We start from the raw sequence: 22,520 nt of genomic DNA, 5'->3' as shown, positions 1-22,520 counted from the left end.
CCCCCCCCCCCCCCCCCCGCAAGGGCTCCTGCAGCCCCGGCACGTGGCGCTTCCCCGCAGCGGGGGTAGGAGGGCTGGGCCTGGGCACTGGAGGAGCCGCCCGGGCGGCCGCAGTCTCGCCCCGCTCTGCTCTGCCCCGGCGGGGCGGCCGGGGCCGAGTCGGGGTCCTGAGGCCTGGTCGTGGTCTCTCCGCAGCTGTGTTGGTAGCCGGTAGTGGGTCGAGCTGTCCGCCGGGTCCGTGTTCAGCACAACGCGGTTGCGCTGGGCAATGGCGCGACACGAGCAGCCGCAGCGCGTGCTCGGGCGTTGCACCGGCCTCGGCTTGTGCGGCCCGGCCCCGAGTTGGAAGAACAGGCGGGAGCTAGAAGGGGCCGGAGGCAGCGGAGCCGGGGGGTCAGGGGAAGTTCCCACCGCACCTCTGCTTGGGAAAAGGATGTATCTAGAGTTTTCCCTGCCTGGAGCGATGCAAAGGCTAGTTCTTGTACTGGACTCGCTCCCTGCTGTGCTGCCCCCTGCGCTGTCAGCTGCTGGAGCAGCAGCATCCTGTTCCTCAAGTTTTTTAGAGCTAGTTGATCTCGGCCTGTCAACTACTTGGTGCCCACGGCTTGGCAAAAGGGCCGCTTTACTGTCTGCTCATCTCCCAACATTTTTTTTCCAATTCAAAATGAGCTAGTCCTTGAATTGACTTTGCTTGGGAATGAAAGCATTTTCTGCACCTGCAGAAGCAGCTCTTGCTGTCAAGCTGGTTTATTTAACAGACTCCACCTCCACCTGTTTCAGCAGTGATTTCCACCCAGTCCTTGGTTTCTTGGTGCAACTTCACTAATCACCATGTTCTATTCAGATGTTTTAAGCAACTTAAATTATTTTAATAGATAAACATAAGTGTAGGCCTTAATATGTGGGTGGTCACAACTTGCAAAATGAATTTCAAACAGGTTTATATTTTAAAAGTATTAAACTCAAAGAGTTTCTTAAGTACTTTTTTTATTGGTATGCACCCTGCAGTGTGGTAGGTAGGACCACAGGTAGAGAAGTGAAAACCAGAATAACAATCATAAAGTATTTTTACTGTACATAAAATGAAACTGTAAGTTAGTTGATTACATGCAGGGGGATGCATTGGGCTAGGAAGATAATTTTGGTTGTGATGTTGAATATAACAGAATGGGAAGAGACAGGCAGGCAGGGAGTTCAAGGAGAGGGTGGTCATAGATAGGGTGACCATGGTAATTTTATGGACAGGGTAAAGAAGTCTGGGATAGGGGGTGTACCCCCTCCCCCCCAACCCCAAGGCTCCCAGGAGCAGGGCTGGGCAGGGCAGTGCGGAAGCCCACCTTTGGCCTTTATCCCCTTCTTGCAGAGGCTGGACCCAGCTGGGGGCACCCCCTGGGCTCCATAAGCCCATGCTGTGCAGCTGTATGATGCCTCCCAGCAGGCTGGGGCTGCAATCCCAGGGCAGAGCCCAGAGCCATCCTCCCCACCCCCAAACATTGGTTCCCAGCAGCCAGGAGGGCAGAGGGACCCCTCAGAAGCCCTCTTCTTCACCTGGAAGGCTGCTCCCTAGTCCTGAATCCATTGGGCTGCAAGCCATGAGTCATTTGCCAAGTAGAGTCGGTCAGAAGCTGGGGACATGCGTGTGGGTTCACACCAATCTGGGAGTTTTGCTTCAGTTTTCTCTAGAGAGCCCAGCCAGTGAGCTGCTCTCTAGTCTGGACTCTGCTGGGCCGTGAGCAGAGTCTTTTGCTCAATCAATAGTCAATCAAGAGCTGGGCACGTGCAGGCAGGTTCCTGCCAATCTAGGACTTGCACTTCAATTTTCTCCAACAGCCAGGATGACCTATGACACCTGGGACTGTCCCGGCCAATCCAGGATGTATGGTAACCCTAGTCATAGAGGTCTAGACAAGAGAATTGGGACATGGATGATGAGTTTTGAGAGTGGGGAAGAAGTATGATATGTGAGAAATTCTTGGAGGTGGTTGAGAAAGAAATACCAGGATGTGAGGAATAGAAAACAAGTCAAGCATGTGAACTTCAGAGTTGTAGCTTTGGGCAGCTAGGAGGGTAGCAAAGTCAGGAGGAATGGAGAAAGGGGGAAGCTTGGGTTTTGACACTCATATGGTCAAGGGGCAGCAGGGCAGGCCCTACAAAGAAAGGCTAAAGGGCCTGAACCTATTCAGCTTCCACAAGAGAAGGCTGAGAGAGGATCTGGTGACTGTTTACAAATTCACCAGGGGGGACCAGTGGAAACTGGGGGAATAACAGTCACAAATTGTTAGAGTGAAAATTCAGGCTGGACATCAGGAGACATTACTTTACAGTTAGGGCTGCCAGGCTCTGGAATGGGCTCCTAAGTGAGGTGGTGCTCTCTCCTGCCTTGGAGGTCTTCCAGAGGAGGCTGGACAGATATTTGGCTGGGTTGATATGATCCCGGCACCCGTTCTTGCCCAGGGCAAGGGGTCGGACCTGATGATCTGTTTAGGTCACTTCCACCCCTAAATACTATGATTCTATGACATATGAAGAAGAGAATTAAAACTCGAGAACTCTGTTCTGGAGGAAGAGAGTTGTGAGTCATCGAACTGGGAATCATGGGAGAGCATCAGTGGTGAGTGTGTGGGCAGAAGAAGACAGGACTGACATTTGCAACTTGGACCAGGAGAGGCAACCACTGAGGAAGTGGTTGCACAGGTAGGACTTCAGAAGACTGCAGACAAGATGCTCTTCAAAAGGGGCATGTAGTTGACAGCAGGAGGATGGCAGTGAGGCCTTTGGATTTCACTAGGCGGGGAAAAGTTAGTGTATAACTATTTAGTGAGTGGAAGCAATCAAAGGGAGCTAAAGATGTTACCATGCTAGCAAACTAACAGTGTTCTCTATCTCCTTGGCTCTACTGCCTCAGTCCCATCTGACTCCTGTCTTTTCTTCCTACCTGATGTTACATATAAAAAACTGGCTGTACAAACCAATGAGGCATATAAATACACTCAGTCTCTTATGCAGCAATGGCTTATTCACGACCTGGCTATCAATGCAGTGACTTCTCTGCTATAAGCAGTCCAAAGTATGGCCCTTTCCCACAGGGCTGATTGCCCTAGTGTTCCTTTGCCCTATCGCTACCCCGTCATGTCAGTGCCTATGATGCCCAGCCCTTAGATTATCTAATGCATGCGTCACTTGTTGACTGCGAAACTAATTTACATGCTGAATGTTTCTCTTCTCTCAGTCTTCTTATTCAAACTGTCCCATGTTTCCAACAAAGCCTTGACTGGAATGATCTAGTTGGGAATTGTCCTGCTTTGAGCAGGGGGTTGGACTAGATGACCACCTGAGGTCCCTTTCAGCCCTAATTTTCTATGTTTCTAGGGTTGAAGTAGAAATTTGCAAATGATGACAGTATGCCCATGCCCACTTCAGGAGTTATGTATCCATAGAGAATGATTTCAAAAGTGCTTCAGGGAGTGACAGTTCCCAAGTAGGTAGAGATTGGAGGCTGTGCATTAGGGTCACTTTGACTTTGGGCTAGTTCCTGCATGTTTGAACACTCTTGAGAAATCATGGGAGGCAGGGGGAGAAGTAGTACGTTGATAATGAACTCTGGGGAGGTATTGGTCAAATTGTTGTCAGTTACTACTTTTTCCACGTTAAGGATGGTTCTTAAAGTATGTTCATGTTGGCATGCTGGACCTGAAACTGCTGCTGCTGTTGCTGCTTCTTCAGCCTGTGAAGGTCCTTAACCACACCACTTCCTGAGGTTTAATGCCAGATGTCCCCAGGAAGAGGTATGGTCATAAGCAGATATGCTCTGTAAATGGGATGTTTGCCATCTCCTCTACCAAGGCTATGTATATGAGAGTGCCATTTCCTGCATGCTAAAAATAAACTGGGAAGGGGTAGTAATATGTTTAGAGACCCTCACACAGCAGAGGAAGGCACAAATAAGATGGTAACTACATTTGAGAGCTTTCTCTTCTACCTTCCTCTCATGTAAGGCTTTAGTTTCTCAACCCTGGGTTTGTCTGACTACATGAAACAGTCTCTTGGTATGCCAGCTGTCTTAGATTTATAGCACTCCACAGAGACTGTGCTCCCATAGGAAGTGCTGTTTCTGTGGGTTTATTTTTCCCCAGACATTCATTATTATTTGGCTTCCCAGAGTGAGCCACGTCCTAGCAGTGCAGGGGCTCCACAAACAAACACACAAGCCTGTTTTCCTTCCAGAATCTAGTACGGCATATCCTGTTTCCCCAGCAAGATGTTGTCTGGTATGCTAGGATTTCCCCTGCCTCTTTACAAAGTACCCTAAAAGAAGCATCAGAAGGCTAAGTGAAATTAGCTCCCTACTGTACAATTGAATGAATACCTAAAGAGCCAGAGAACATGTGGCTGTAAATCACTTGGGGGTTTTGGTGCCCAAAAAGCAGAGTCAGTAGAGCTCCAGAACCCTAAATTGAGTTTCCTTGTGTTCCTCCAGTTTTTCACAAAGTCAAATGTTTTGTGTACATTCCATATTCTAAATTGTGTGTCCCTGCACTGTCTTTAACATTTCATCATCCCTAACAGTTCCCTTTTGTACATGAATTTTCAGAAGCACATTTGTGAAAAACATTGTGTACTAGTCCAAGGTACCGGCTACAGCTGAGCTCTTAGTTCTGGCTGAAGGTGAAGGCAAGTTGTATATACAGACTCTTTCCTCAGAAGTTGAGATTTAACCAAAGTAGGATTGTTTTTTCTTCCTGTATTGACTCACGTACAGTGATACCTTGAATTTGCCAAATAATATGTTTCACTCCAGAAGGGAGTTATTGCAGTGTTGGGTAGCGTGTTACTTTTTACAACTGTTTGGTGCTCCTCCAGGTCAAAAGGTGCTGTGTAAGATAAATTAGAAGACCTGTGAGAGAGAGGATCTGCTATAACGGTGTCTCAAATTCTGATTTTGGTTTGAAATGTTGAACGGAGTTATGAACCTTCTCTTGACTTTGAGGATTAAGATGAAGGTCAGAAAAGGTGAAATTCTGCCCCATTGAAGTCAATAGGAGTCTTGCACTGACTTCACTAGAGCCAGGATGTCATTCAACGGCTCTTTTAAACCCCCAAATTCCCTTTAAGTAAAATTGACACTGGAGATTGGAGCTGCAGAGGCTGTGGGACTCAACAGCTCCAGTGTGGAATTGCTGCTTCCAACCGTCCTAATCTAGCCACCCTTGGCCTTCTCGCACAGTGACAAACTCAAAGTGAGTGTGGCTTTTAGAAAACTGTCCCTTGTGTCCTTTTTACATTGGCATTCCCCTCCCACAACAGCAGGAGCTGCAAGTAAAGCCAAGGATTGGAGTTTAATTCACGTGCTTCCAAGGTGCTCTTCTGTGGTAAAGAGTGTTGGAATAGAGGGATGGGAAAGGGGATCTGAAAGTCTTTCGTCACTTCCTCTGCCTTGCGGATTGTGTTGTGCAGTGAAGCAGCATGCTTGACATAGGGGCCTGTGAACACTGTCTTCCACTTCCTAATCTAGGCCAAAGCCTGGAGTATGGGAGATGGCAGAATCCCCTCTGGAGCTGGTTCTGCCTGTTGTTTGCAATGCTGATAGTCCCTCTTCTCTCTGACAGGGAAACTGTACTCTGGCAAGATGCTCTCTGTCTGGTGAGTCTTGTACTTGGAATTAACTTGTATTTTGTTTTTCAGTTCAAGCAATAGTCAAAGCAAGACAAACTAATCAGATTTGATGGTCACAATAAACTGAAGTAATCGAAGACAAGCTTCCATAAAGCTAATTGGTAAAGAAGCAATAGGTTAAAAATTAGATCAGAAGGGAAACCAGCTGCATGTTTCTCTGGAGACATTTGCTTAGTGAAAGTAAATTCTGTTTTCTGCTTCAATGGCTAAATTTAATCCACCTCCTTAAGCATCGCTTAGCTGGAAATGGTTCTTCCTCCTGAGCTTGTGTATCTCTAAGGAAGTCTGTGTGTTGTCAGACTCTTATACCTAGCCTCTCTAACTGAAGATAAAGCTGGAAATTTGCCCAGCACCCCTGAAAAGGCAAAGGGCAAGGTTTTAATTTGGATAAGTCACCTTGTCTCCAGGGTCAAATCAGAGAACATGAGCATAGCAGGGCCTTCTGGTACTGCGTATTATCGAGGAGTTCTTTGGAAGGGAACACATTTCTCTTCCAGTAAATATTTCAGAAAGCAGCTTCCTTGGGAATGCTGCTGCACTGCTGGAATGGTATTTATATTTCCTTTCCTATTAGTGCTGCTCCTGAGTTTCCTGTGAGAGCGTCTTGGAAGTAAATGTACCTTACCATGTCCTAATTTGAAACTTTTTGCTGCTAATACTGAAGTGCTTGAGACTGTAACAGCCCCAAGCAGTGGTCACGCCAGCAGGTTACTATGTTGGAAAATTTGGTTTGGCTTGATTTTTCCCTCTAACTGACTTTGCTTATTTGTCTGGCTTTGGGGAAGCTGCTGGTTTGTATCTTTCCTTCTTAAAAGATCTGTATCCCAAGGGGCTGGTGTGGCAGGGGAAGGTGTTCCCCTGCCACCCCCAGCCTTCTGTCCCCCCCCGATACAAACCTAAATAAAAGCAAAGCCACTGTTGCACTCTTAGGGCTTGGAGCAGGGCAGCTGGTGTAGAGGTTCCTGTGTGCAGCCTTTTCTCGCACCCTGTTCCAGCTGCAGTATCAGGCTCTGTCCTGGATTTCCTTGAGGCTCTCCTAAAATCTGAATAGATTCCATTAAGTGTGCTTGGAAACATTTATCTGAGTTGTTTCCAACTGTATATGCCCTTGTTATCCTGCTGGGTGTGACTGGGTAGTTTAGAGGGTAACAAGGTTTTTCGTTTAAATGGTTTCTACCTTGCAGGTGTTCCTGGAGGCCAGGGGCTGGCTTGCACCAACAGTAGGAAGTTTGTGTAAGTATCCATGGGAAAGTGGAGGTCTGCTGCAGCATGTCAGAGGGAGGAACTGGTTTAGTCTTGATGCGTGGTGGTGTCTGCTTTGTTGTCATTAAACCCTTGAGATGCTCAGAACTGGTTTCAGGGAAATATGGGCACCCCAACTTTTGTGGTCCAGGAATTACAGGGGGTTATGAAGAACACTGCTGAGTTCTCCAAGTATAGTTGGCTGTTGAATTCCCTTTGGGTACCTCCATAAGATCTATACCACATAGACTATCATGAAAGCGACCCTTGGCTTCAGTGCATACGCATCATCTGGCGGCTGAACAACCTTCAAACCAGGTTTACAAGCCAGTGTAGAGTCTGTGCCTGATCCAGTTTATATGGGAGATGTGGGTTGGCTACCCACAGAGAGCGAGTTTATTCCATTGTGTGTTCTCTCTCTTTCTCCAGTGCAAACAACTCAAGTATCTTCGCTGTCCGTTACTTCAGAACCACTGCTGCATGTAGTAAGTAGCTATGTGTTGGGAACCACTGGGATTAACTGCTGTTCTCTCCTTTACTGGCATGTATGTGGCCCTGAGCTAGTGTGTTGGTCTGGTGTTGGGTGATGTTAGGTTTTGCAAGGTGGATAAAAATCAACTATTTAAAAAAATAAAATAAAAAATCAGATTTTTTTAATTTAAATTAGATTTTTTTTATTTAATCACTTTCTTTATTAAGATGTTTTTTTAAAAAAACTCTGTATTAAGATAGTTTTAATTTAGGATATGTTAAAGATCAAAGATGTCAACAAGGAATAGGGATTATAACTTCTAATGATATACTATTTGGGACAATATTTTCACGTAGCCTTTTTAGAAAAGTTTTATAAATAGGTCACAACAGGCCACGGACTATATTATGGGCCCAATCTTATTGGGTTCCCAGAGGCTCCTCTATAGGTTAGTAAAGATTTTAAAAAAATACTCTACCCAATGGGACTCAGTGCTCAGTCTAGAAGATCCCATTAAGCATCTCTGTGAGGCTGGCTTTTAGTTTTCAAACTGTGGATTTGTGTCTCCAGAGAGAGAATCCTTGTTAACAGCAATATATGGCAAGAAAATCATAGAAAGTTAGGGTTGGAAGGGACCTCAGGAGATCATCTAGTCCAACCCCCTGCTCAAAGCAGGACTGTCCCCAGCTAGGTCATCCCAGCCAAAGCTCTGTCTAGCCAGGTTTTGAAGACCTCCATGGATGGAACTTCCACCACCTCTCTGGGTAACCTGTTCCAGTGTTTCACTACCCTCCTAGTGACAAAATCCTTCCTAATATCTAATCTAAACTTCCCTTGCTGCAACTTGACACCATTGCTTCTTGTTTTATCACCTGCCACCGCTGAGAACAGTCTAGCTCCATCCTCTTTCGAACCTTACTTCAGGTAGTTGAAGGCACTATTAAGTCCCATCTCAGTCTCCTCCTCTCTAAAATAAATAAACCCAGTTCCCTCTGTCTTTCCTCATAAGTCATGTCCCCCAGCCCCCTTACCATTTTTGTTGCCCTCTACTGGACTCTTTCCAGTGTGTCCACATCCTTTCTGTAGTGGGGGGCCCAAAACGGAACAGTTTTCTTACATAGCTGCAAAACTCCAGATGTGGCATCACCAGTGCTGAAGAGAGGGGAATAATTCCCTTGACCTACTGGTAACACTCCTACCAGTGCAGCCCAGTATGTCTTTAGCCTTCTTTGCAACAAGGGCACACTGCTGGATCATTCAGCTTATTGTCCACTGTAACCCCAAGGTCCTTCTTTGGAGAGCTGCTGCCCAGCCAGTCAGCCCCAGCCTGTACCAGTGCATAGGATTATTCCATCCTAATTGCAGGGCTTTGCACTTGTCCTTGTTGAACCTCATGAGATTCCTTTTGGCTCAATCCTCCAGTTTGTCTAGGTCACTAGTCCTACCCTACAGCATATCTACTATTTCTTCCCCCCCACCCCAGCCCACCCCAGCTTGATGTCATCTGCAGACTTGCTGAGGGTGGACTCTATGCCATATTCTAGGTTGTTGATGGAGATATTGAACAAAACTGGCCCCAGGACTGACCCTTGGTGCACTCAACTTGTTACCGGCTGCCAACTATATTTTGAGCAATTGATTACTACTCTTTGAGCCCAGTGCTCCAGACAGTTTTCTGTCCATCTTACAGTCCATTCATCTAGCCCGTACTTCCTTAGCTTGCCTGGGAGAATGTTGTGGGAGGTGGTAGTAAAAGCCTTGCTAAAATCAAAGTATGCCACATTGACAAGTATCCTCGCATCCACAGAATCAGTAATCCTATTATAGCAGGCAGTCAGGTTGGTCAAGCATGACTTGCTCTTGGTGAATCCATGCTGATGGTTCCTAATCACCTTTTTGTCCTCCAAGTGCTTAGAAATAGATTCCTTGAGGATCTGTTCCATGATTTTGCGAGGGACTGAGGTGAGGCTGACTGGTCTGTAGTTCCCTGGATCCTCCTTTTTCCCTTTCTTAATATGGCCACTATGTTTGCCCTTTTCCAATCATCTGGGACCTCTCCTGATTGCTAGAGGTACACATCTGTCCCATATCAGATTGGCACTGATATAAGGAAAATTGAGTGTATCGGCAATCGGCTTTTTTTTGCCTGATGTGACTGATAATGCCACTGGTAAATCCCCCATGCATATGCGCAACTGCAGCACAGCACACAGGCAGCCAGGAGCACAGCCCAACAGCGTGAAGAGCAGCCAGGTTTGGCTGGTAGGTCTGTTGTGAGGGAAGGGATGTGGGGGGTGCAGATCGAGGCCCCAGCAGTGAGGGAGGGAGCGAAGCTGGGGCAGAGACAGGCACTGCACAGGCAGGGTGGGGTGCAGGATGGAGCTGCAAGCAGCTTGTGCGGTTGAGGGGGACGGCTTCTGCCACTGCGCACACCCCAGGAGGGCATGAGGGAAGCATGTGCCCCTGTATCTGTATGCAGGGAGAGGGCGGGCTGCTGCTGTGGGTGTAGGCTCGGGCTGGGCCTGGTGCTGGCATCAGGTACTTCTCAGCTGCGGCTGTGCTTGGGAAGGGTAGTGATGGCGCTGGGAGGAGATTTTGAGGGGGCTACAGTGGATTTTGGGGTACCTGCATCCCCCCCCGCCGCCCATGTGCCCTTCCCAGTGCTGCCATCCTGAGTGCAGTCTGGCCCAGCCCTCAGCCAGAAAAGCCCGGTGCTGCCCCAGCCCACAGCAGCAGTCTGGCCTTGCCCTGTGTGCAGATCTGGGGGCACATGTCCCCACCATGCCCTTCCAAGGTGTGCGCAGTGGTGGGAACCACTCATGCCTCTGTCCTGTACTCCACCCCCACTGTGCAGTGTCTGCCCCTGCCCCAGTCCCACTCCCTCCCTCATTGCAGGGACCTTGATCTGCCTTCACACCCCTTTCCTTGGCCCTTCCCCCACAACAGACTTACCAGCAAGACACTGCTCTCCGCTGTCTGGCTGCATATTGGGATTGGTCAATACAGATAGCAGATTTTTAAGGAGCCATATCGGCCCCTAAATTCTCTATTGGTGCGCCCCTACTAATTGCCATGAGTTTTCAAAGATGATGGCCAACGGCTCTGCAATCACATTAGCCAACTCCCTCATCACCCTCAGGTACATCCCATCGGCCCCAGGGACCCGTACATGTCCATCTTTTCTATGTAGTCCCTAACCTATTCTTTCACTACTGAGGGCTGCTCACCTGCTCTCCAAACTGTGCTGCCCAGTGCAATAGTCTAGGAGCAGATCCTGCCTGTAAAAATTGAGGCAAAAAAGGCATTGAACACTTCAGCCTTTTCTGCATTCTCTGTTACAAGGTTGCCTCCACCAGTCACTTTCTCTGATTCTCCCTTGCTACTGACATACTTGTAGAAACCCTTCTTGTTACCCTTCACATCCCTTGCTAGCTGTAACCCCAGTTGCACAAGAGATGAGACATAACAGACCTGTTACCTACCCATCAGCCCTATTGTCTCTCTGCAAGTTTGTGTACAGAGTCAAGCCCTGACCTCTCTCTAAAAGTTCAAAGCTTCAAGAAGTTAAATGAATAGGAGGACTGGTGGGAGTGGAGTAGATCTGGGCAAGGAGGAAGAGTCTGGATATAAATGCAAGGAGGGAGGGGCGATAGAAACAAAAGAGAAACATTTGGAGCAGAAGATTCCAGAAGTCATGAGGGATACATTTCTGAGTATAGCCTCTCCACTGATTTGAGATCTAGTGAGGGAGTGGGGTAGAAGGGAAAACGTATCATGGCAGCAGGCTTGCCAGACTGTAAGAGAAAAAAAATCGAAGATGAGATGAAATCTAGAAGAAAGTGAAAAAAGCCCCAAGCTCATAACATGACTGCAGTGCTCATTTGATGTCCTCCTAATACAGTGTGGCAATATCCCCCAAATAGCCATGATTAATCTAGTGAATTAGAGTTGGTTCACCTTCCAGTGATTTCACAAACATGTGATTCAGTTAGCTTTGGTAAATAAAACAACCAAATTATAATTCAGTTTTCTTATGTGGCTGCAAAATTAATCTGAAAAATATCAAAATAAATCACTTTTAAAATATATAGTATGTACCTTCTAAAAAAGAAACCTACATTTATTTCTTGAGTTGTGAATAATATGTATTAAGGTTTTATCAAACAAGAATGTGCTTTTTGTAGAAAACAATAAGTAAATCAAAGCTTCCTGACCAGTGTTTTAAATTGTGATTTAAGTCTTGATTTAAATCAAATCTATCCTGTAAGACTTCCTATCTGATGGGACCAGCTTGCTGCTATCAGACTGTCAGACATGTTTGCCAGCTTCCTGGCTTCATCTGACTTTTCTTGATCACCAGTTCTAGGGAATCCTAGTGGGCAGCATTGCACTGATCTCTGTGTTTGTCACTCCATGTGTGTCTCTCCCACAGGGAACGATGTGGTTACAGTGAACACTCCAGCCTTTGCAGAGTCGGTCACAGAGGGAGATGTCAGGTGGGAAAAAGGTAAGAAGTGGCCCTCCCCTTGGGCTTTTGGCACCGTTAGTGGTTTGGTTTTCCACACTTTATTGGGCAGCCCTAGGAACAGGTTAGAGCTAGTTGGCTGAAGTCCTGCTGCTTAACATCCGTAAGACTGAGAGCACGACGCAGCTGCATGCTGACAACACTTCTACAAGCAGCATGAACTGTTGGTGCACCTCTGTCTGACTACAGTCGCCACAGAAGCTGTCAGCGATTCATGTCCACGTGGCTTCACCATGGCAGCTGTGGTGGCAGGGGTGAAGTGCACCCTGGAAAGCCATCAGCTGCTTATGGGACCACAGCAAACATCAGAAAGCATGAATGTGTCTCTACACATGCCCTCTGCTGGGTAGCTGCAGTCTCTTTTTACTCTGCAAGCAGAAAGAAGGGGGTTGCTTCCGCAAAGCAGCTGTGAGGTGAAAACACAATTCCGCTGGCAAAGCTATGTAATGTAAACCAGGCTCTTCAGCCTTACCCAGGTCTAGGGTATATAAATCCTAGGCTACTGGGAGTCTGTGCTGTGAGTTAGGAATGGGGTCAGAGCACAGCTCCATACTCACAGTGGTTCTTATATTGTTCAGCTGTTGGAGACACAGTGACAGAAGACGAAGTGGTGTGTGAGATTGAAACAGACAAGGTAGGAGTGTTCCATCTGATTTATCTATCCCCCTCTTGTGGAGCATCCCAGAGGCCTTCTCTCTGGAGCTCTGTTCCAAAGCCGGCAGTCTCTGCAGAACACTGCGGAAAGAAATCATCAAGTAATCTTGCCTTTCTCTGTGGGAGCTGTGTTTCCTGTGTCATTGGTAGGGAGGCAGCTTCTTGTGTTCCAGCTCTGTTCTGTGCTGTGCCTTTGGAGCTGGGCAAAAGGATGAGGCTGCTTCTAACACCTTGAAATACCTCAGGGTGGGGAGGGTGCCCACTTTCAAAAGGGCATGAGACACATCTCCTCATGCTGCCTCTCTTCCATGAAAGGAGATGGTCTTCTGCTTAAATATCTGTTCTGCTTCCAGTGCTCAAAGGGGAGGCTGTTTTTTTCTTTCCTGCAGACATCAGTGCAGGTCCCAGCCCCAGCAGCTGGTGTGATTGAGGCGCTTCTGGTACCTGATGGTGGGAAAGTAGAAGGAGGGACTCCTCTATTCAAACTCAGGAAAACTGGAGGTATGTCCGGGGTCATGTAATTAGGTAGGGCTTCCTGTTCTCCCCAGTCTCCTACTAGAGACAGAGTAGAGCATTTAAAATCCTTTTACTTCCTTGGTAGGAGCTTATTTATACCTGCACCTCTGGCATTCAAAGGGAGAGTAAGACTGTACCCGTTGAAATGTAACAAGGGGCTGCACAATGCAGCGGTTGTTCTCTCAACTGCCCTCTCTTCCAGCAGAGGAGACTGGAAATAAAGCAGTGAGAATGGAGAGAGAGGACCCAGGATTAGGGAGTCTCTGGTGTGGGGAGTCTCTTGTGATGTGTGTGCACAATCTGGTGGGTAAGAGTTGGTGTTGGGGGGAGACCTGGGATATAAAGTACAGATTGCTCCTTGTACCCTGCTCAAATGCTCTGGGCCTTGTTTAAAGATTGGAGGGGGAGGTGACAGAAATGCCTCTAGGCCTAGGGAATGAAAAAGAAACAATCTGGGTAGGATAAAAGAGCACAACTAAACCATAGAATGGCCTGCCCTTGATGGATGGGAGCTAAATGTTTGAGGCCTTGGCTTCATCCTGTGCTCCAGGTATCACTGACTGACAGGGACATCTCTGTGCTACTGAAATGCACTTGGAGAGTCCAAAGGATAGATGTGTATGGTTTTCATTAGGCTGGGCTGTGGAGAGAAGGAGAGCTTGCCGGGGTGGGGGTCCCTGAGATGGAGACCTTCAGCTGTTGCAGCCTGTAACTTGCACTTATAAGCATTATTCCTCCCTGTCTTTCAGCTGCTCCTGCCAAGGCCACACCAGCAGCAGCCCCTCCTCCTGCTGCTGCAGCCCCTGCACCTGAACCTGTGGCAGCTGCTGTTGCTCCTCCTGCAGCACCAATCCCTACTGCAATGCCACCAGTGCCACCTGTTTCAACCCAGCCCATTGAGAGCAAGCCGGGTGAGACTACAGCCCCTCCAGCTTTCCTAGTGTATGCCCTATCTTCCTATGGAAGACAGAAGAAAACTAAAATGCAGTAAACCAACCTTAGAAGTAGAATTAGAGGTTTCTCTTCCTTAATGCCTGGTGTGTACCAGGCCTGAGACTTCTAGTTCAGCTCAGAGCCTGGCCTCCCCTCAGTAGCAGTCCAAGGCTTGCTCCTATATGTCTCACTGAACACAGGGCCTCCATCAAGCTGTCACAGGCCAGGACCTGTTCTTCAGATTCCTTTGACACATTTTCTTTGGTCTCAGTTTCTGCAGTGAAGCCGACTGCAGCTCCCGCTGTGGAACCAGGACCCAGCAAAGGTGCCAGATCAGAGCATAGGGTAAGCTTCAGGGGGCCAGGCTGTTGGAATGGCTTTCATTGCTCAGTAATAAAGTATAATCTGGACATGCTCACACCCCAGTACATTGGGAGACTGTTCCTACAAATCAGGCAGTGACTGTTGTGGGTGGACAAATTTTACAACCCAAGTGCTCCATGTGGGCTGTGCACATAAAGGAGTGGGACTTGAGAAGAGCTGCTTGCAGCTCCCGGGGAAGAACAGGCTCTAGGACAGGAGTACTGAATATGGTGTCTCACTCCTAGGTGATGGCTGAGTGTGGGTGCTTGCTTGTGCTATCCAGGAGTCCTTACCAGTGAAGAGCTGGTGCTGCTGCTGCAGCCAGGCCACTAGTGCCAAACCTCAAGGGAATGTGGGTGAGCAGCCCACAGAATAATTCCAGTCCCAAGAGCATAGTTGGTCTGTGGCTTTCCTAGCAGTTGGCTATTCTCACGCTAACCCGGTCGTTGCCCAGCCTTCGAAACTTTCCCTTCAGCAGAGCTGCAAGTGGGGTTTGGTTCTGACCCACCTCCTGCCTTTGACATGCTTCAGTTTTTTGTTTTTCAACCAAACCATTTCCTGATCTGAGAAGCCTCTAGTGAGCTTACGGCAGCTTTCCAGGCCTGTTGTTTCCTTCAGCACTTGAGAAGCTTGGCCCACGGCACAGGCTGCTACACTTAGCAGGCACAGGAAAGCCACAGTGCCCTCGTTCTGTCCTCCCTGCCAAACCCAAGGCTGCTTTTGCTCACAGTCTCTTTGATTTCAGGTGAAAATGAACAGGATGCGTCAGCGCATTGCTCAGCGCCTGAAAGAGGCTCAGAACACTTGTGCCATGCTGACCACCTTTAATGAAATTGATATGAGGTGAGGACCATGCCCTTTCCTCTGCCCAAACAGGTTGGGGCCTGCCCCCAGTGCACAGTTGGGCAAGAAAGTCCATGCAGCTCAGGCACATTGTGGCAAATCTATGCCCATCTGTGCAATTCCCTTGAGGCATGGCCATCCTACTGTCCCATCATGAGGTGTGCATAGCTCGCTAAAAGTTCTTAGACTCCAACATAGAGAACTTTTGTTGTGCCTTTTCTTCAGAGCTGTTCTTGATTGGGGACCTGGTGATGTGTAGCAGTAAAAGCTAGAGCAACTTATGTTCTTGCTTGTCGTGAAATTTTGAAGGCAGCATCAGCTCCCTTTTCACCCTCCAGGTGCCTACCTTGGAGGCAGGGATGTGTGGTTGACTGTGCAGGTGATGTCCATGAGGTAGCTCATCCTCCAGGCCTAGATACCACCCCCCCTCCTCCCCCAACTGAGCTCTGCACAGTGATATGGTTCTGGCTGTCTTTGAGCACAGGTCTCCAAAGATGGTCTAACAACCCTCCCCCATCCCTGTGCTCTGCTTTTGTGAGGGTCTCTCGACTCAAGAGCTTGCATGGACTGACTGAGTGCACTAATGGGTTTGGAGGGTGGGCAGCTTATGTTACAGTGCATTAAGGGAAATTGTGCCCAAATCAAATTGCTCTGTGAAATCCTACTCTGCTCCTTAAGACAAAACATGTAAATATTTGGGTCTCAGAACAATAAGGTTGGCAAAATAGTCTTGATTGGAGGGGAAGTGCTGCAGTTTTATCTCCTCTCAGAGGCTCATCGAGGTGTCGCTTTACGCTGGCCTCGGGTTCTCATTGCAGCCAGTAATCTGTTTTGGATTGATCTCCCATCCAGTCGTATGCCATGCTGCCGACTCGCAAGGGTCTGCACTGAAGCCTCTTGCTCCCTACTGGGGTCAGCATCTGAAAGGAGGAAGCTATAATGAGCAGGTTTCACAGCAAACCTCCTCTTCATTTCTGCAGCCCGTGCGTCTTGGGAGGCACTAATGTCTCTGGGCCGTAATCCTAGCCCTAAACAAGGTTAAGCGCAGGAAAACAAGCATTCTAAACCCATTGGGGCCCCCTCCCCTTCCTAAAACTGCCTCATTAAAGGCACCAGCCAGGGTGGGGGGAAGGGCAGAATGATACAATTCCACAGCCTCTGGTATTGTCCCAGAATGGGCAGAGCCAAAGCCAGGCAGCTTTGTTTAATTTGTGCACCTTGCCTTAATTCCAGTTAACAAAAATACCAGGAATGGCTGTTTCTTCCTCTCTGATCCTGGATGGAGTGGAGCAGATGCCGGACTAGCTGCTTAGCTCACCTCCATAACCATCTGGGAAGTCTTAGGTGGGGTGGGGAGGACTCAGCATTGTATACTTGCACCCTGGCAGCCCTCAAGCCTGTGCCGAGTCCCAGTACACTGGCACGCTGGCTGGGGTCCCAGGACACAAGGGTGAAGCTCCTGTTGCCCTGCTCATGTTAAGTCTTCTCTGCTGCCTGGTCTGCCATTCTTGCAGTGATATCAAGGCAGTCCTGGGCAAAAAGGCAAACAGCTCCTTTGTAACTGCCCTGGACATCAGACAGAGGGGCTGTGACCCTAGGGGCTCAGCAGTGGTCTCTGCAACACCAGGCCTGGAACATGGTATGTTCCTGTTCTTGCTTCCCTTCCAGACAGTGTCCTTGGTATTGAGCAGAGCTGAGCTGTTTTGCCCTGTCTTATTGGATTTGTGGCTCTGGGGCAATTCCTAACACACTCTCCAACAGCCAAAAGTAACCCTGTCTACTGAGCTTGGGAGAATTTTTCAGCAGATTGTGGGTAGAGGGGCTGTTGTAGGTCTGTCAGACTCCCATGGAGATTTATTGACCCAGGGGTAACATGGGAAATCTGGCAGCTGTGTAGCACATAAATAACTTCCTCTTCCCAGCACAGAAGTGAGGGGTGGTAACGTTCTTGTGGTGGGTCTTGCAGTAACATTCAGGAGATGCGAGCCCGGCACAAAGACTCCTTCCTGAAGAAGCACAACATGAAACTCGGCTTTATGTCAGCCTTTGTGAAAGCAACAGCCTTTGCCCTGCAAGATCAGCCTGTTGTGAATGCAGGTGAGTGACAGCCCCTCCTAGTAGCATACAGAGATCTGATACTGTGCTTCAGGCTATATGCTTCAGAAGCCCCTAGGTAGATAAAAAGGCTCTAAAGTTATTAAAACACGTGAGGAATAGAGAAGGAAAAGGCCAGTAGTGGAGGGACATAGCTGGGCACCCAGGACACGGGAGCATTGGCAACTTCTGGTTTCCAAGCAGTTGTGATCATGTGGCTACCAGCAGCAGCCATGTGATTTCATCCCCTCCTCTCATCGTTGCCTGTGGCAGTTGCCCCACTTGCCCCACCCTGGTTAGATCACTGGAGAAGGCTGAAGGCTGATCTGCTTGCTGGTGTGCTAGGAGGGCCCCTTCACCACAATCCCAGCCTGGGCTTTCAGGACTGACGGAGTGGGAACAGGGTGTATTAATATGTGTCGCTTAGCTTGTCCAGAGGCCCAATCCTTCTGTATCCCATTGGGATGACCATTGTCCTTTGGCGGCAGTCGAGCCCTTGGGGAGATGTGTGGCAAAGAATTGTGGGCAAAGGAACACGCAGGGTTGTAAGCATGTTTCATAAGAGGGTCACTGAATCTGTGCAGCTCCCTTTGTCTCCAGCCACCTTCTTTTCTGTGCTGCTATAAAGGGTTGGACCCCTCTGCTGGAGCTACATTTTAAAGCATAGGAGCTAGAGATGGGCAAGTTGCTGTCTGTCTGTGGCCGGGTCTGTCATGCCTGCAGAGTCCCAGGTCTCAGATTTTCTGTGTAATACTGACTCCTTTCCTGTCTCTCCTAGTGATTGATGACACAACCAAAGAGATTGTGTACAGGGACTATGTGGATATCAGCGTTGCTGTGGCAACTCCTAGGGTAGGCAATGGGGGCTCTCTTCCCTGGTCCAGCTTACAGCCCAGGTCCTGTTGGGTGGATATAGTTAGCTACATGGCTAAGTCCTGGCTCGCTAGTGTGCCAGCTATTCCAGTGAAACTCTGGTGGCCCGACCGAACTGCCTGGCCTCGCAGTAGGGGTTAGGAAATGTTATTTGCCACTCTCCTCAGCCCCAGAAGAGAGAGTAAAGGTCACCCCAGATCTTGTAGGTTAATGGGAGAGGCCAGATTGTCTTGGCCTCACTGAAGTGGGCCTACCAGGCTGTGAGGTGGAAGAAACTGTATCCTGGCTGCATGTTTAGAAACCAGCCTTCAGATGCAAGAGAAAGTCAGAAAACTGCCTCATCACACCTTACTTCATCACTACATCTGTAAACCCAGATGCTGCCACTTCAGAAATAGCTGTCCCTGAGCAGGGCATGCCACAGATTCCAGGTATGAAAAGAAAGGATGGCTAATGTTGCAGCACATCTTTATAGATCAGGAAGCAAAGTGGCAGTGGGTGCTCTGGACTCTCCCAGGATCTGAGTTGAGTATGCACCCTGCCTTTCTCCTCATGTTATCAGCTATCCTGTCCAGGAGGGCAGGAGGTGAAGTTGGCTCCCCTTTGCACCTCATCCCCCTCATTTTGAAGATGAAGTTGGGATCCAGGCAGATTGAAGTGTCCATACTTCTGTCACTAAATCACTAGTTTAAACCACCAGCCTGTCTTAACTCAGCATCTTGTCTTCTTGCCTCATTCCCTGGGCTACATGGCTGGGTATCCAGCCTTTGGCAGAAGATGGGTCTCTACACTCTCCATTCTGCTATGCTGTAAGCAAAGAGTAGTGATTACCTTCACAAAAGCAAGTGGCCCCAGCCCTAGGTAAAGTGTTCACTGCTGCATTGGACTTTCTGAATAGGTTGTCTGCCCCCACAGGGTCTCGTGGTCCCCGTCATCAGGAATGTAGAAACTATGAACTTTGCTGACATTGAGCGAACCATCAGTGAGTTGGGAGAGAAGGTAATGAAAGATGGAGTTGGGGCTGGAGGGCATGCGCTGGGTATATAGTTTTAGCCAGGAGGACAAAAAGGAAAGGAACAAGAGCTGACAGAGTCTTCCAGAGGGAAGTTAATTTCTGGCAGGGACTTTTGAGTGGATACATGTGGATTGGTCTCTGGCCCCTCAACTTGTTGCTTGACTTAAACACCTCTGGTGTTGTACCTGCTTTAGCTCTGATCACACTTTATGGGCAGCCCCTTCTAAAACAACACAGATTTGGACTCCTTGGAGCCATTGCCCCCCCCTTGCCTTAGAGACTGAGGCCTGTTTTCCTGTCCTGGGACACAATTCCCTAGACCAGCCTGCAATCAAAGCAGGTTCCCTGAATTAAGGGAAGAGAATCCTGTCTCCAGAACAAATGTTGGATCTCCCTGCAAGTAAGTGCAGATGGGGATAGAGCCTGTTTATTTTCTGCTTCTCTCGTTAGTGACTGTCAGTCCCTTGAGTGCATCAGTCTTGGCTCAGAGTCAGCTGATGTACAGATGGACCCCACCTCCCTGAGTACCTGAGACTTGATCACAGTTGTGACCATATTGAAAGGTGGCAGTTCAGTGCCTCCTTTGCATAATGACTCCTCTTCTGCTAGTGATGATTGTAATTTGTTGTTACCTCTTCTCAACCAGTTGCCTGTTTCATGGGGGTGAAACATTATCCGTGAAGTCAGGTGTCTCTCTCTAGCCCTTAAACTTAAAAGGTTATGTTTTCTAGTAATTCCATCCAAATGTCTGCATCTGTCACTCATTAGGAAGGATGCAGGGAGAACCGGTCTTGACTGAGAACATTAGGGAACATATTGACAGATCTGCATCCCTTGTCCTGTGTGACTTCAGTTTAAGCAGTTTTCTAAGATTGTGTTCTTGTTTTAGGCCCGAAAAAATGAACTGGCCATTGAAGACATGGATGGCGGCACCTTCACTATCAGTAATGGAGGAATCTTTGGGTCGCTCTTTGGGACACCCATCATCAACCCCCCTCAGTCTGCCATACTAGGAATGCATGCCATTGTTGACAGGCCTGTTGCTGTTGGAGGCAAAGTAGGTGCAGCTGTGTGGAAAGTTTGAGCTGAGCAGAAGTGAAGGGTTCTGTGGTGGGAGGGACCCTGGCAGCCGCAGCCTCTCAAAATGAGCTGCAAGCTGGGCAGCAGTCCTCCTCCCAGAAGCTTGTGTACTGACTTGCAGGGAAGAATGGTGCTCAGCCCTTTTGTGGGTTCCTGCTTGTGAAGCTGACAGTACTGATCTAGTGGTGTCCAGAGGATAGGTGCATGGCTTCCCTCTTTTCCCTGTGGCCGGAGAGCTGGGAAGCAGATGGAGCAGAAGTATCCAGTGGTTGCTGGAAGGATATCAGGGGCGCCCCTCATGCTGCAGGGAGAGGGCAGCTGCAATCTCAGGGTAGAGGTCAGCTCCCTAGAGGGACAGCATGCTCCCATGCCTTGTACAGACCCACCCAGAGCTGGTACTTAATTACTGCAAAGGAGGCTGCAGTGCTGAGCCATGTCTGCCTACTAGACTGACCCCTCTGGGAGAGGTCTGTGCCTTGCTATGCCCCAGGAAAAGCAGTTTCCCTCCCCTCTGAGCTGGAAGTCTGCGAAGGGAAGGTTGAGCTCTCACTCCCTACTTCTCTTCTGTAGGTCGAGGTGCGGCCCATGATGTTTGTGGCATTGACGTACGATCACCGGCTGATTGATGGCAGAGAGGCAGTGACTTTCCTGCGCAAGATCAAGGCAGCAGTGGAGGATCCCCGTATACTGCTGCTCGATCTCTAGAGCAGCTGCACCCCCGTACAACCCAAGCAGGGCAGGGACACAGCACCAGCACGGGCAATAACAGGCATTCAGGGATTGGCAGGGGCTCTCCAGTCTCCCTCCCTCACCTGTGGCTGGAGGCATCTTAGAGGGAGCCGTGAGTGTAGCTCCTACCTCCTTGTCTACCTGCTAGGGCTGGCACAGAGAGCAAACTACCAAATATCGTGAGCTTCCCAGTACCACTTCTGTAGTCTCCCCCTCCCCCCCCAGCACTCATGCAATCACTTCCAGCCTGACCCAGCAGATGGGAACAGAACCTGCTGGTGATGGCAGTGCTAGGCTGCCCTTTCTTCACTGTCCCTCTGCTGGTTCAGCTTTACTTCTCAGTGCTGAAATGACTGGGAGTGAAGGAAAAGAGGCTGCTGCTTTACAATGTACAGGGACACAGCATCTCCCACTGGTCTGCCCTGCCAAGTCAGTGTGGGGTCCCCACACTGACTTAGGCAGGTTTGGATCGTATTCCTGTCCTGCTCTGGTGATTGGAGCCGTGCTGTGGTGCTTGCAGGGGGCCTTGCCACCTTGGTTAAAGGCACCTATTAGGACTTGGGCTCCTGTTCCCTCTCTGGTTCTGCTGTCCCCTCCCTCTGACTCTGAGGCTTCATTGTTTTCTAGCCTGGTCTCTCTGATGCAAGATGTCTGTCTAGCCTGGGCTTTTAATACCTACCAGGACTAGTGACCACCACCTGCAAAGGTAGTTCCATCCCTCAGTCCACTACCTACCAGTGGATCTGGTTATATAAACAGCCCTTGCAGCTGTCCTTGAATGATTACAGCCCAGTGTTGATGAATGAAACTGTTGACTCCCTGTGTACAAGGGCCTGGCTTGCCCTGTGCCATGAGACTGTTGGGGGCAGGGCCAAGTCCCCAAGTAAAAATGTGTATCCTAGCCCAAAGCTGCTGGTTTGATGGGGGTGGAGGGGAAGGGGGAGGACATACCTTTAGTCCAGTAGCACGCACATGTGAGTGAGGGGGTTGCTAGTGCCTGCAGGGTCTATTACTCTTACCCTCTACACAGAACTTGTAATTAAAGTATTTAACACAACTGATTAAGTGAAATAAGTGGGAAGTGATGAAAAGGTGGGGGAGTGTTTGGGGTTGGGGAGAGGGACAGGAGTTCAACACCGGGGTGGAGCTTCCATGGTACTGGAACAGCTCACGGCATGAGTGGAAGAGAGCTGTGCTCAGGGTGGGCCCTCCCCTGGACATTTGCTGCCATTGTGGGCTGAAACTTTTTTTTTCTCCTGCCTAAACTCTGCACTCGAGGGAACTGGTTCACTAAACCTCTTCCCTGCTGTTGGTGGAGAGCGTCTCTAGCTGTTAGGTTGAAGTTATGTCACTTCTTCTGTCTTCTCTGGCACTGAGTTGTTTTTTTTTTTTCAGGCTCTGAGTTCTGCTTGCTGCCTTCTTTGAAGTATTTTCCCTTATTTTTCCCTGATATCAGGTACTTCAAGTTTGTTTTGGTTTTTTGTTTTGTTGTTTGTTTTTCACCATGG

General features: G+C 48.8%; 1 protein-coding gene and 1 long non-coding RNA gene across 2 annotated transcripts; both read left to right on the top strand.

The window, feature by feature from the left end:
* Positions 1–3,538: 3,538 nt before the first annotated feature.
* DLST (dihydrolipoamide S-succinyltransferase) lies at positions 3,539–22,070 on the top strand. Its single transcript, XM_019518802.1, has 15 exons — positions 3,539–3,810; positions 5,607–5,640; positions 6,858–6,906; positions 7,345–7,400; positions 11,820–11,894; positions 12,491–12,546; positions 12,956–13,067; positions 13,832–13,993; positions 14,287–14,360; positions 15,124–15,221; positions 17,188–17,318; positions 18,094–18,167; positions 19,104–19,187; positions 20,093–20,260; positions 20,854–22,070. The coding sequence occupies exons 1-15, from the start codon at positions 3,763–3,765 to the stop codon at positions 20,986–20,988; spliced, it is 1,356 nt and encodes a 451-aa protein (XP_019374347.1). The 5' UTR covers positions 3,539–3,762; the 3' UTR covers positions 20,989–22,070.
* Positions 5,648–6,850, top strand: LOC109298621. The gene is made up of 3 exons (XR_002097665.1): positions 5,648–6,525; positions 6,632–6,637; positions 6,736–6,850. It is a non-coding gene; the product is annotated as an uncharacterized LOC109298621 (long non-coding RNA).
* Positions 22,071–22,520: the final 450 nt, after the last annotated feature.

This window comes from Gavialis gangeticus, unplaced genomic scaffold (genome assembly GCF_001723915.1).
Source record: "Gavialis gangeticus isolate Ggan-Ray unplaced genomic scaffold, GavGan_comp1, whole genome shotgun sequence".
Taxonomy (NCBI): domain Eukaryota; kingdom Metazoa; phylum Chordata; order Crocodylia; family Gavialidae; genus Gavialis; species Gavialis gangeticus.
This window is presented reverse-complemented; position numbering and strand designations above follow the sequence as displayed.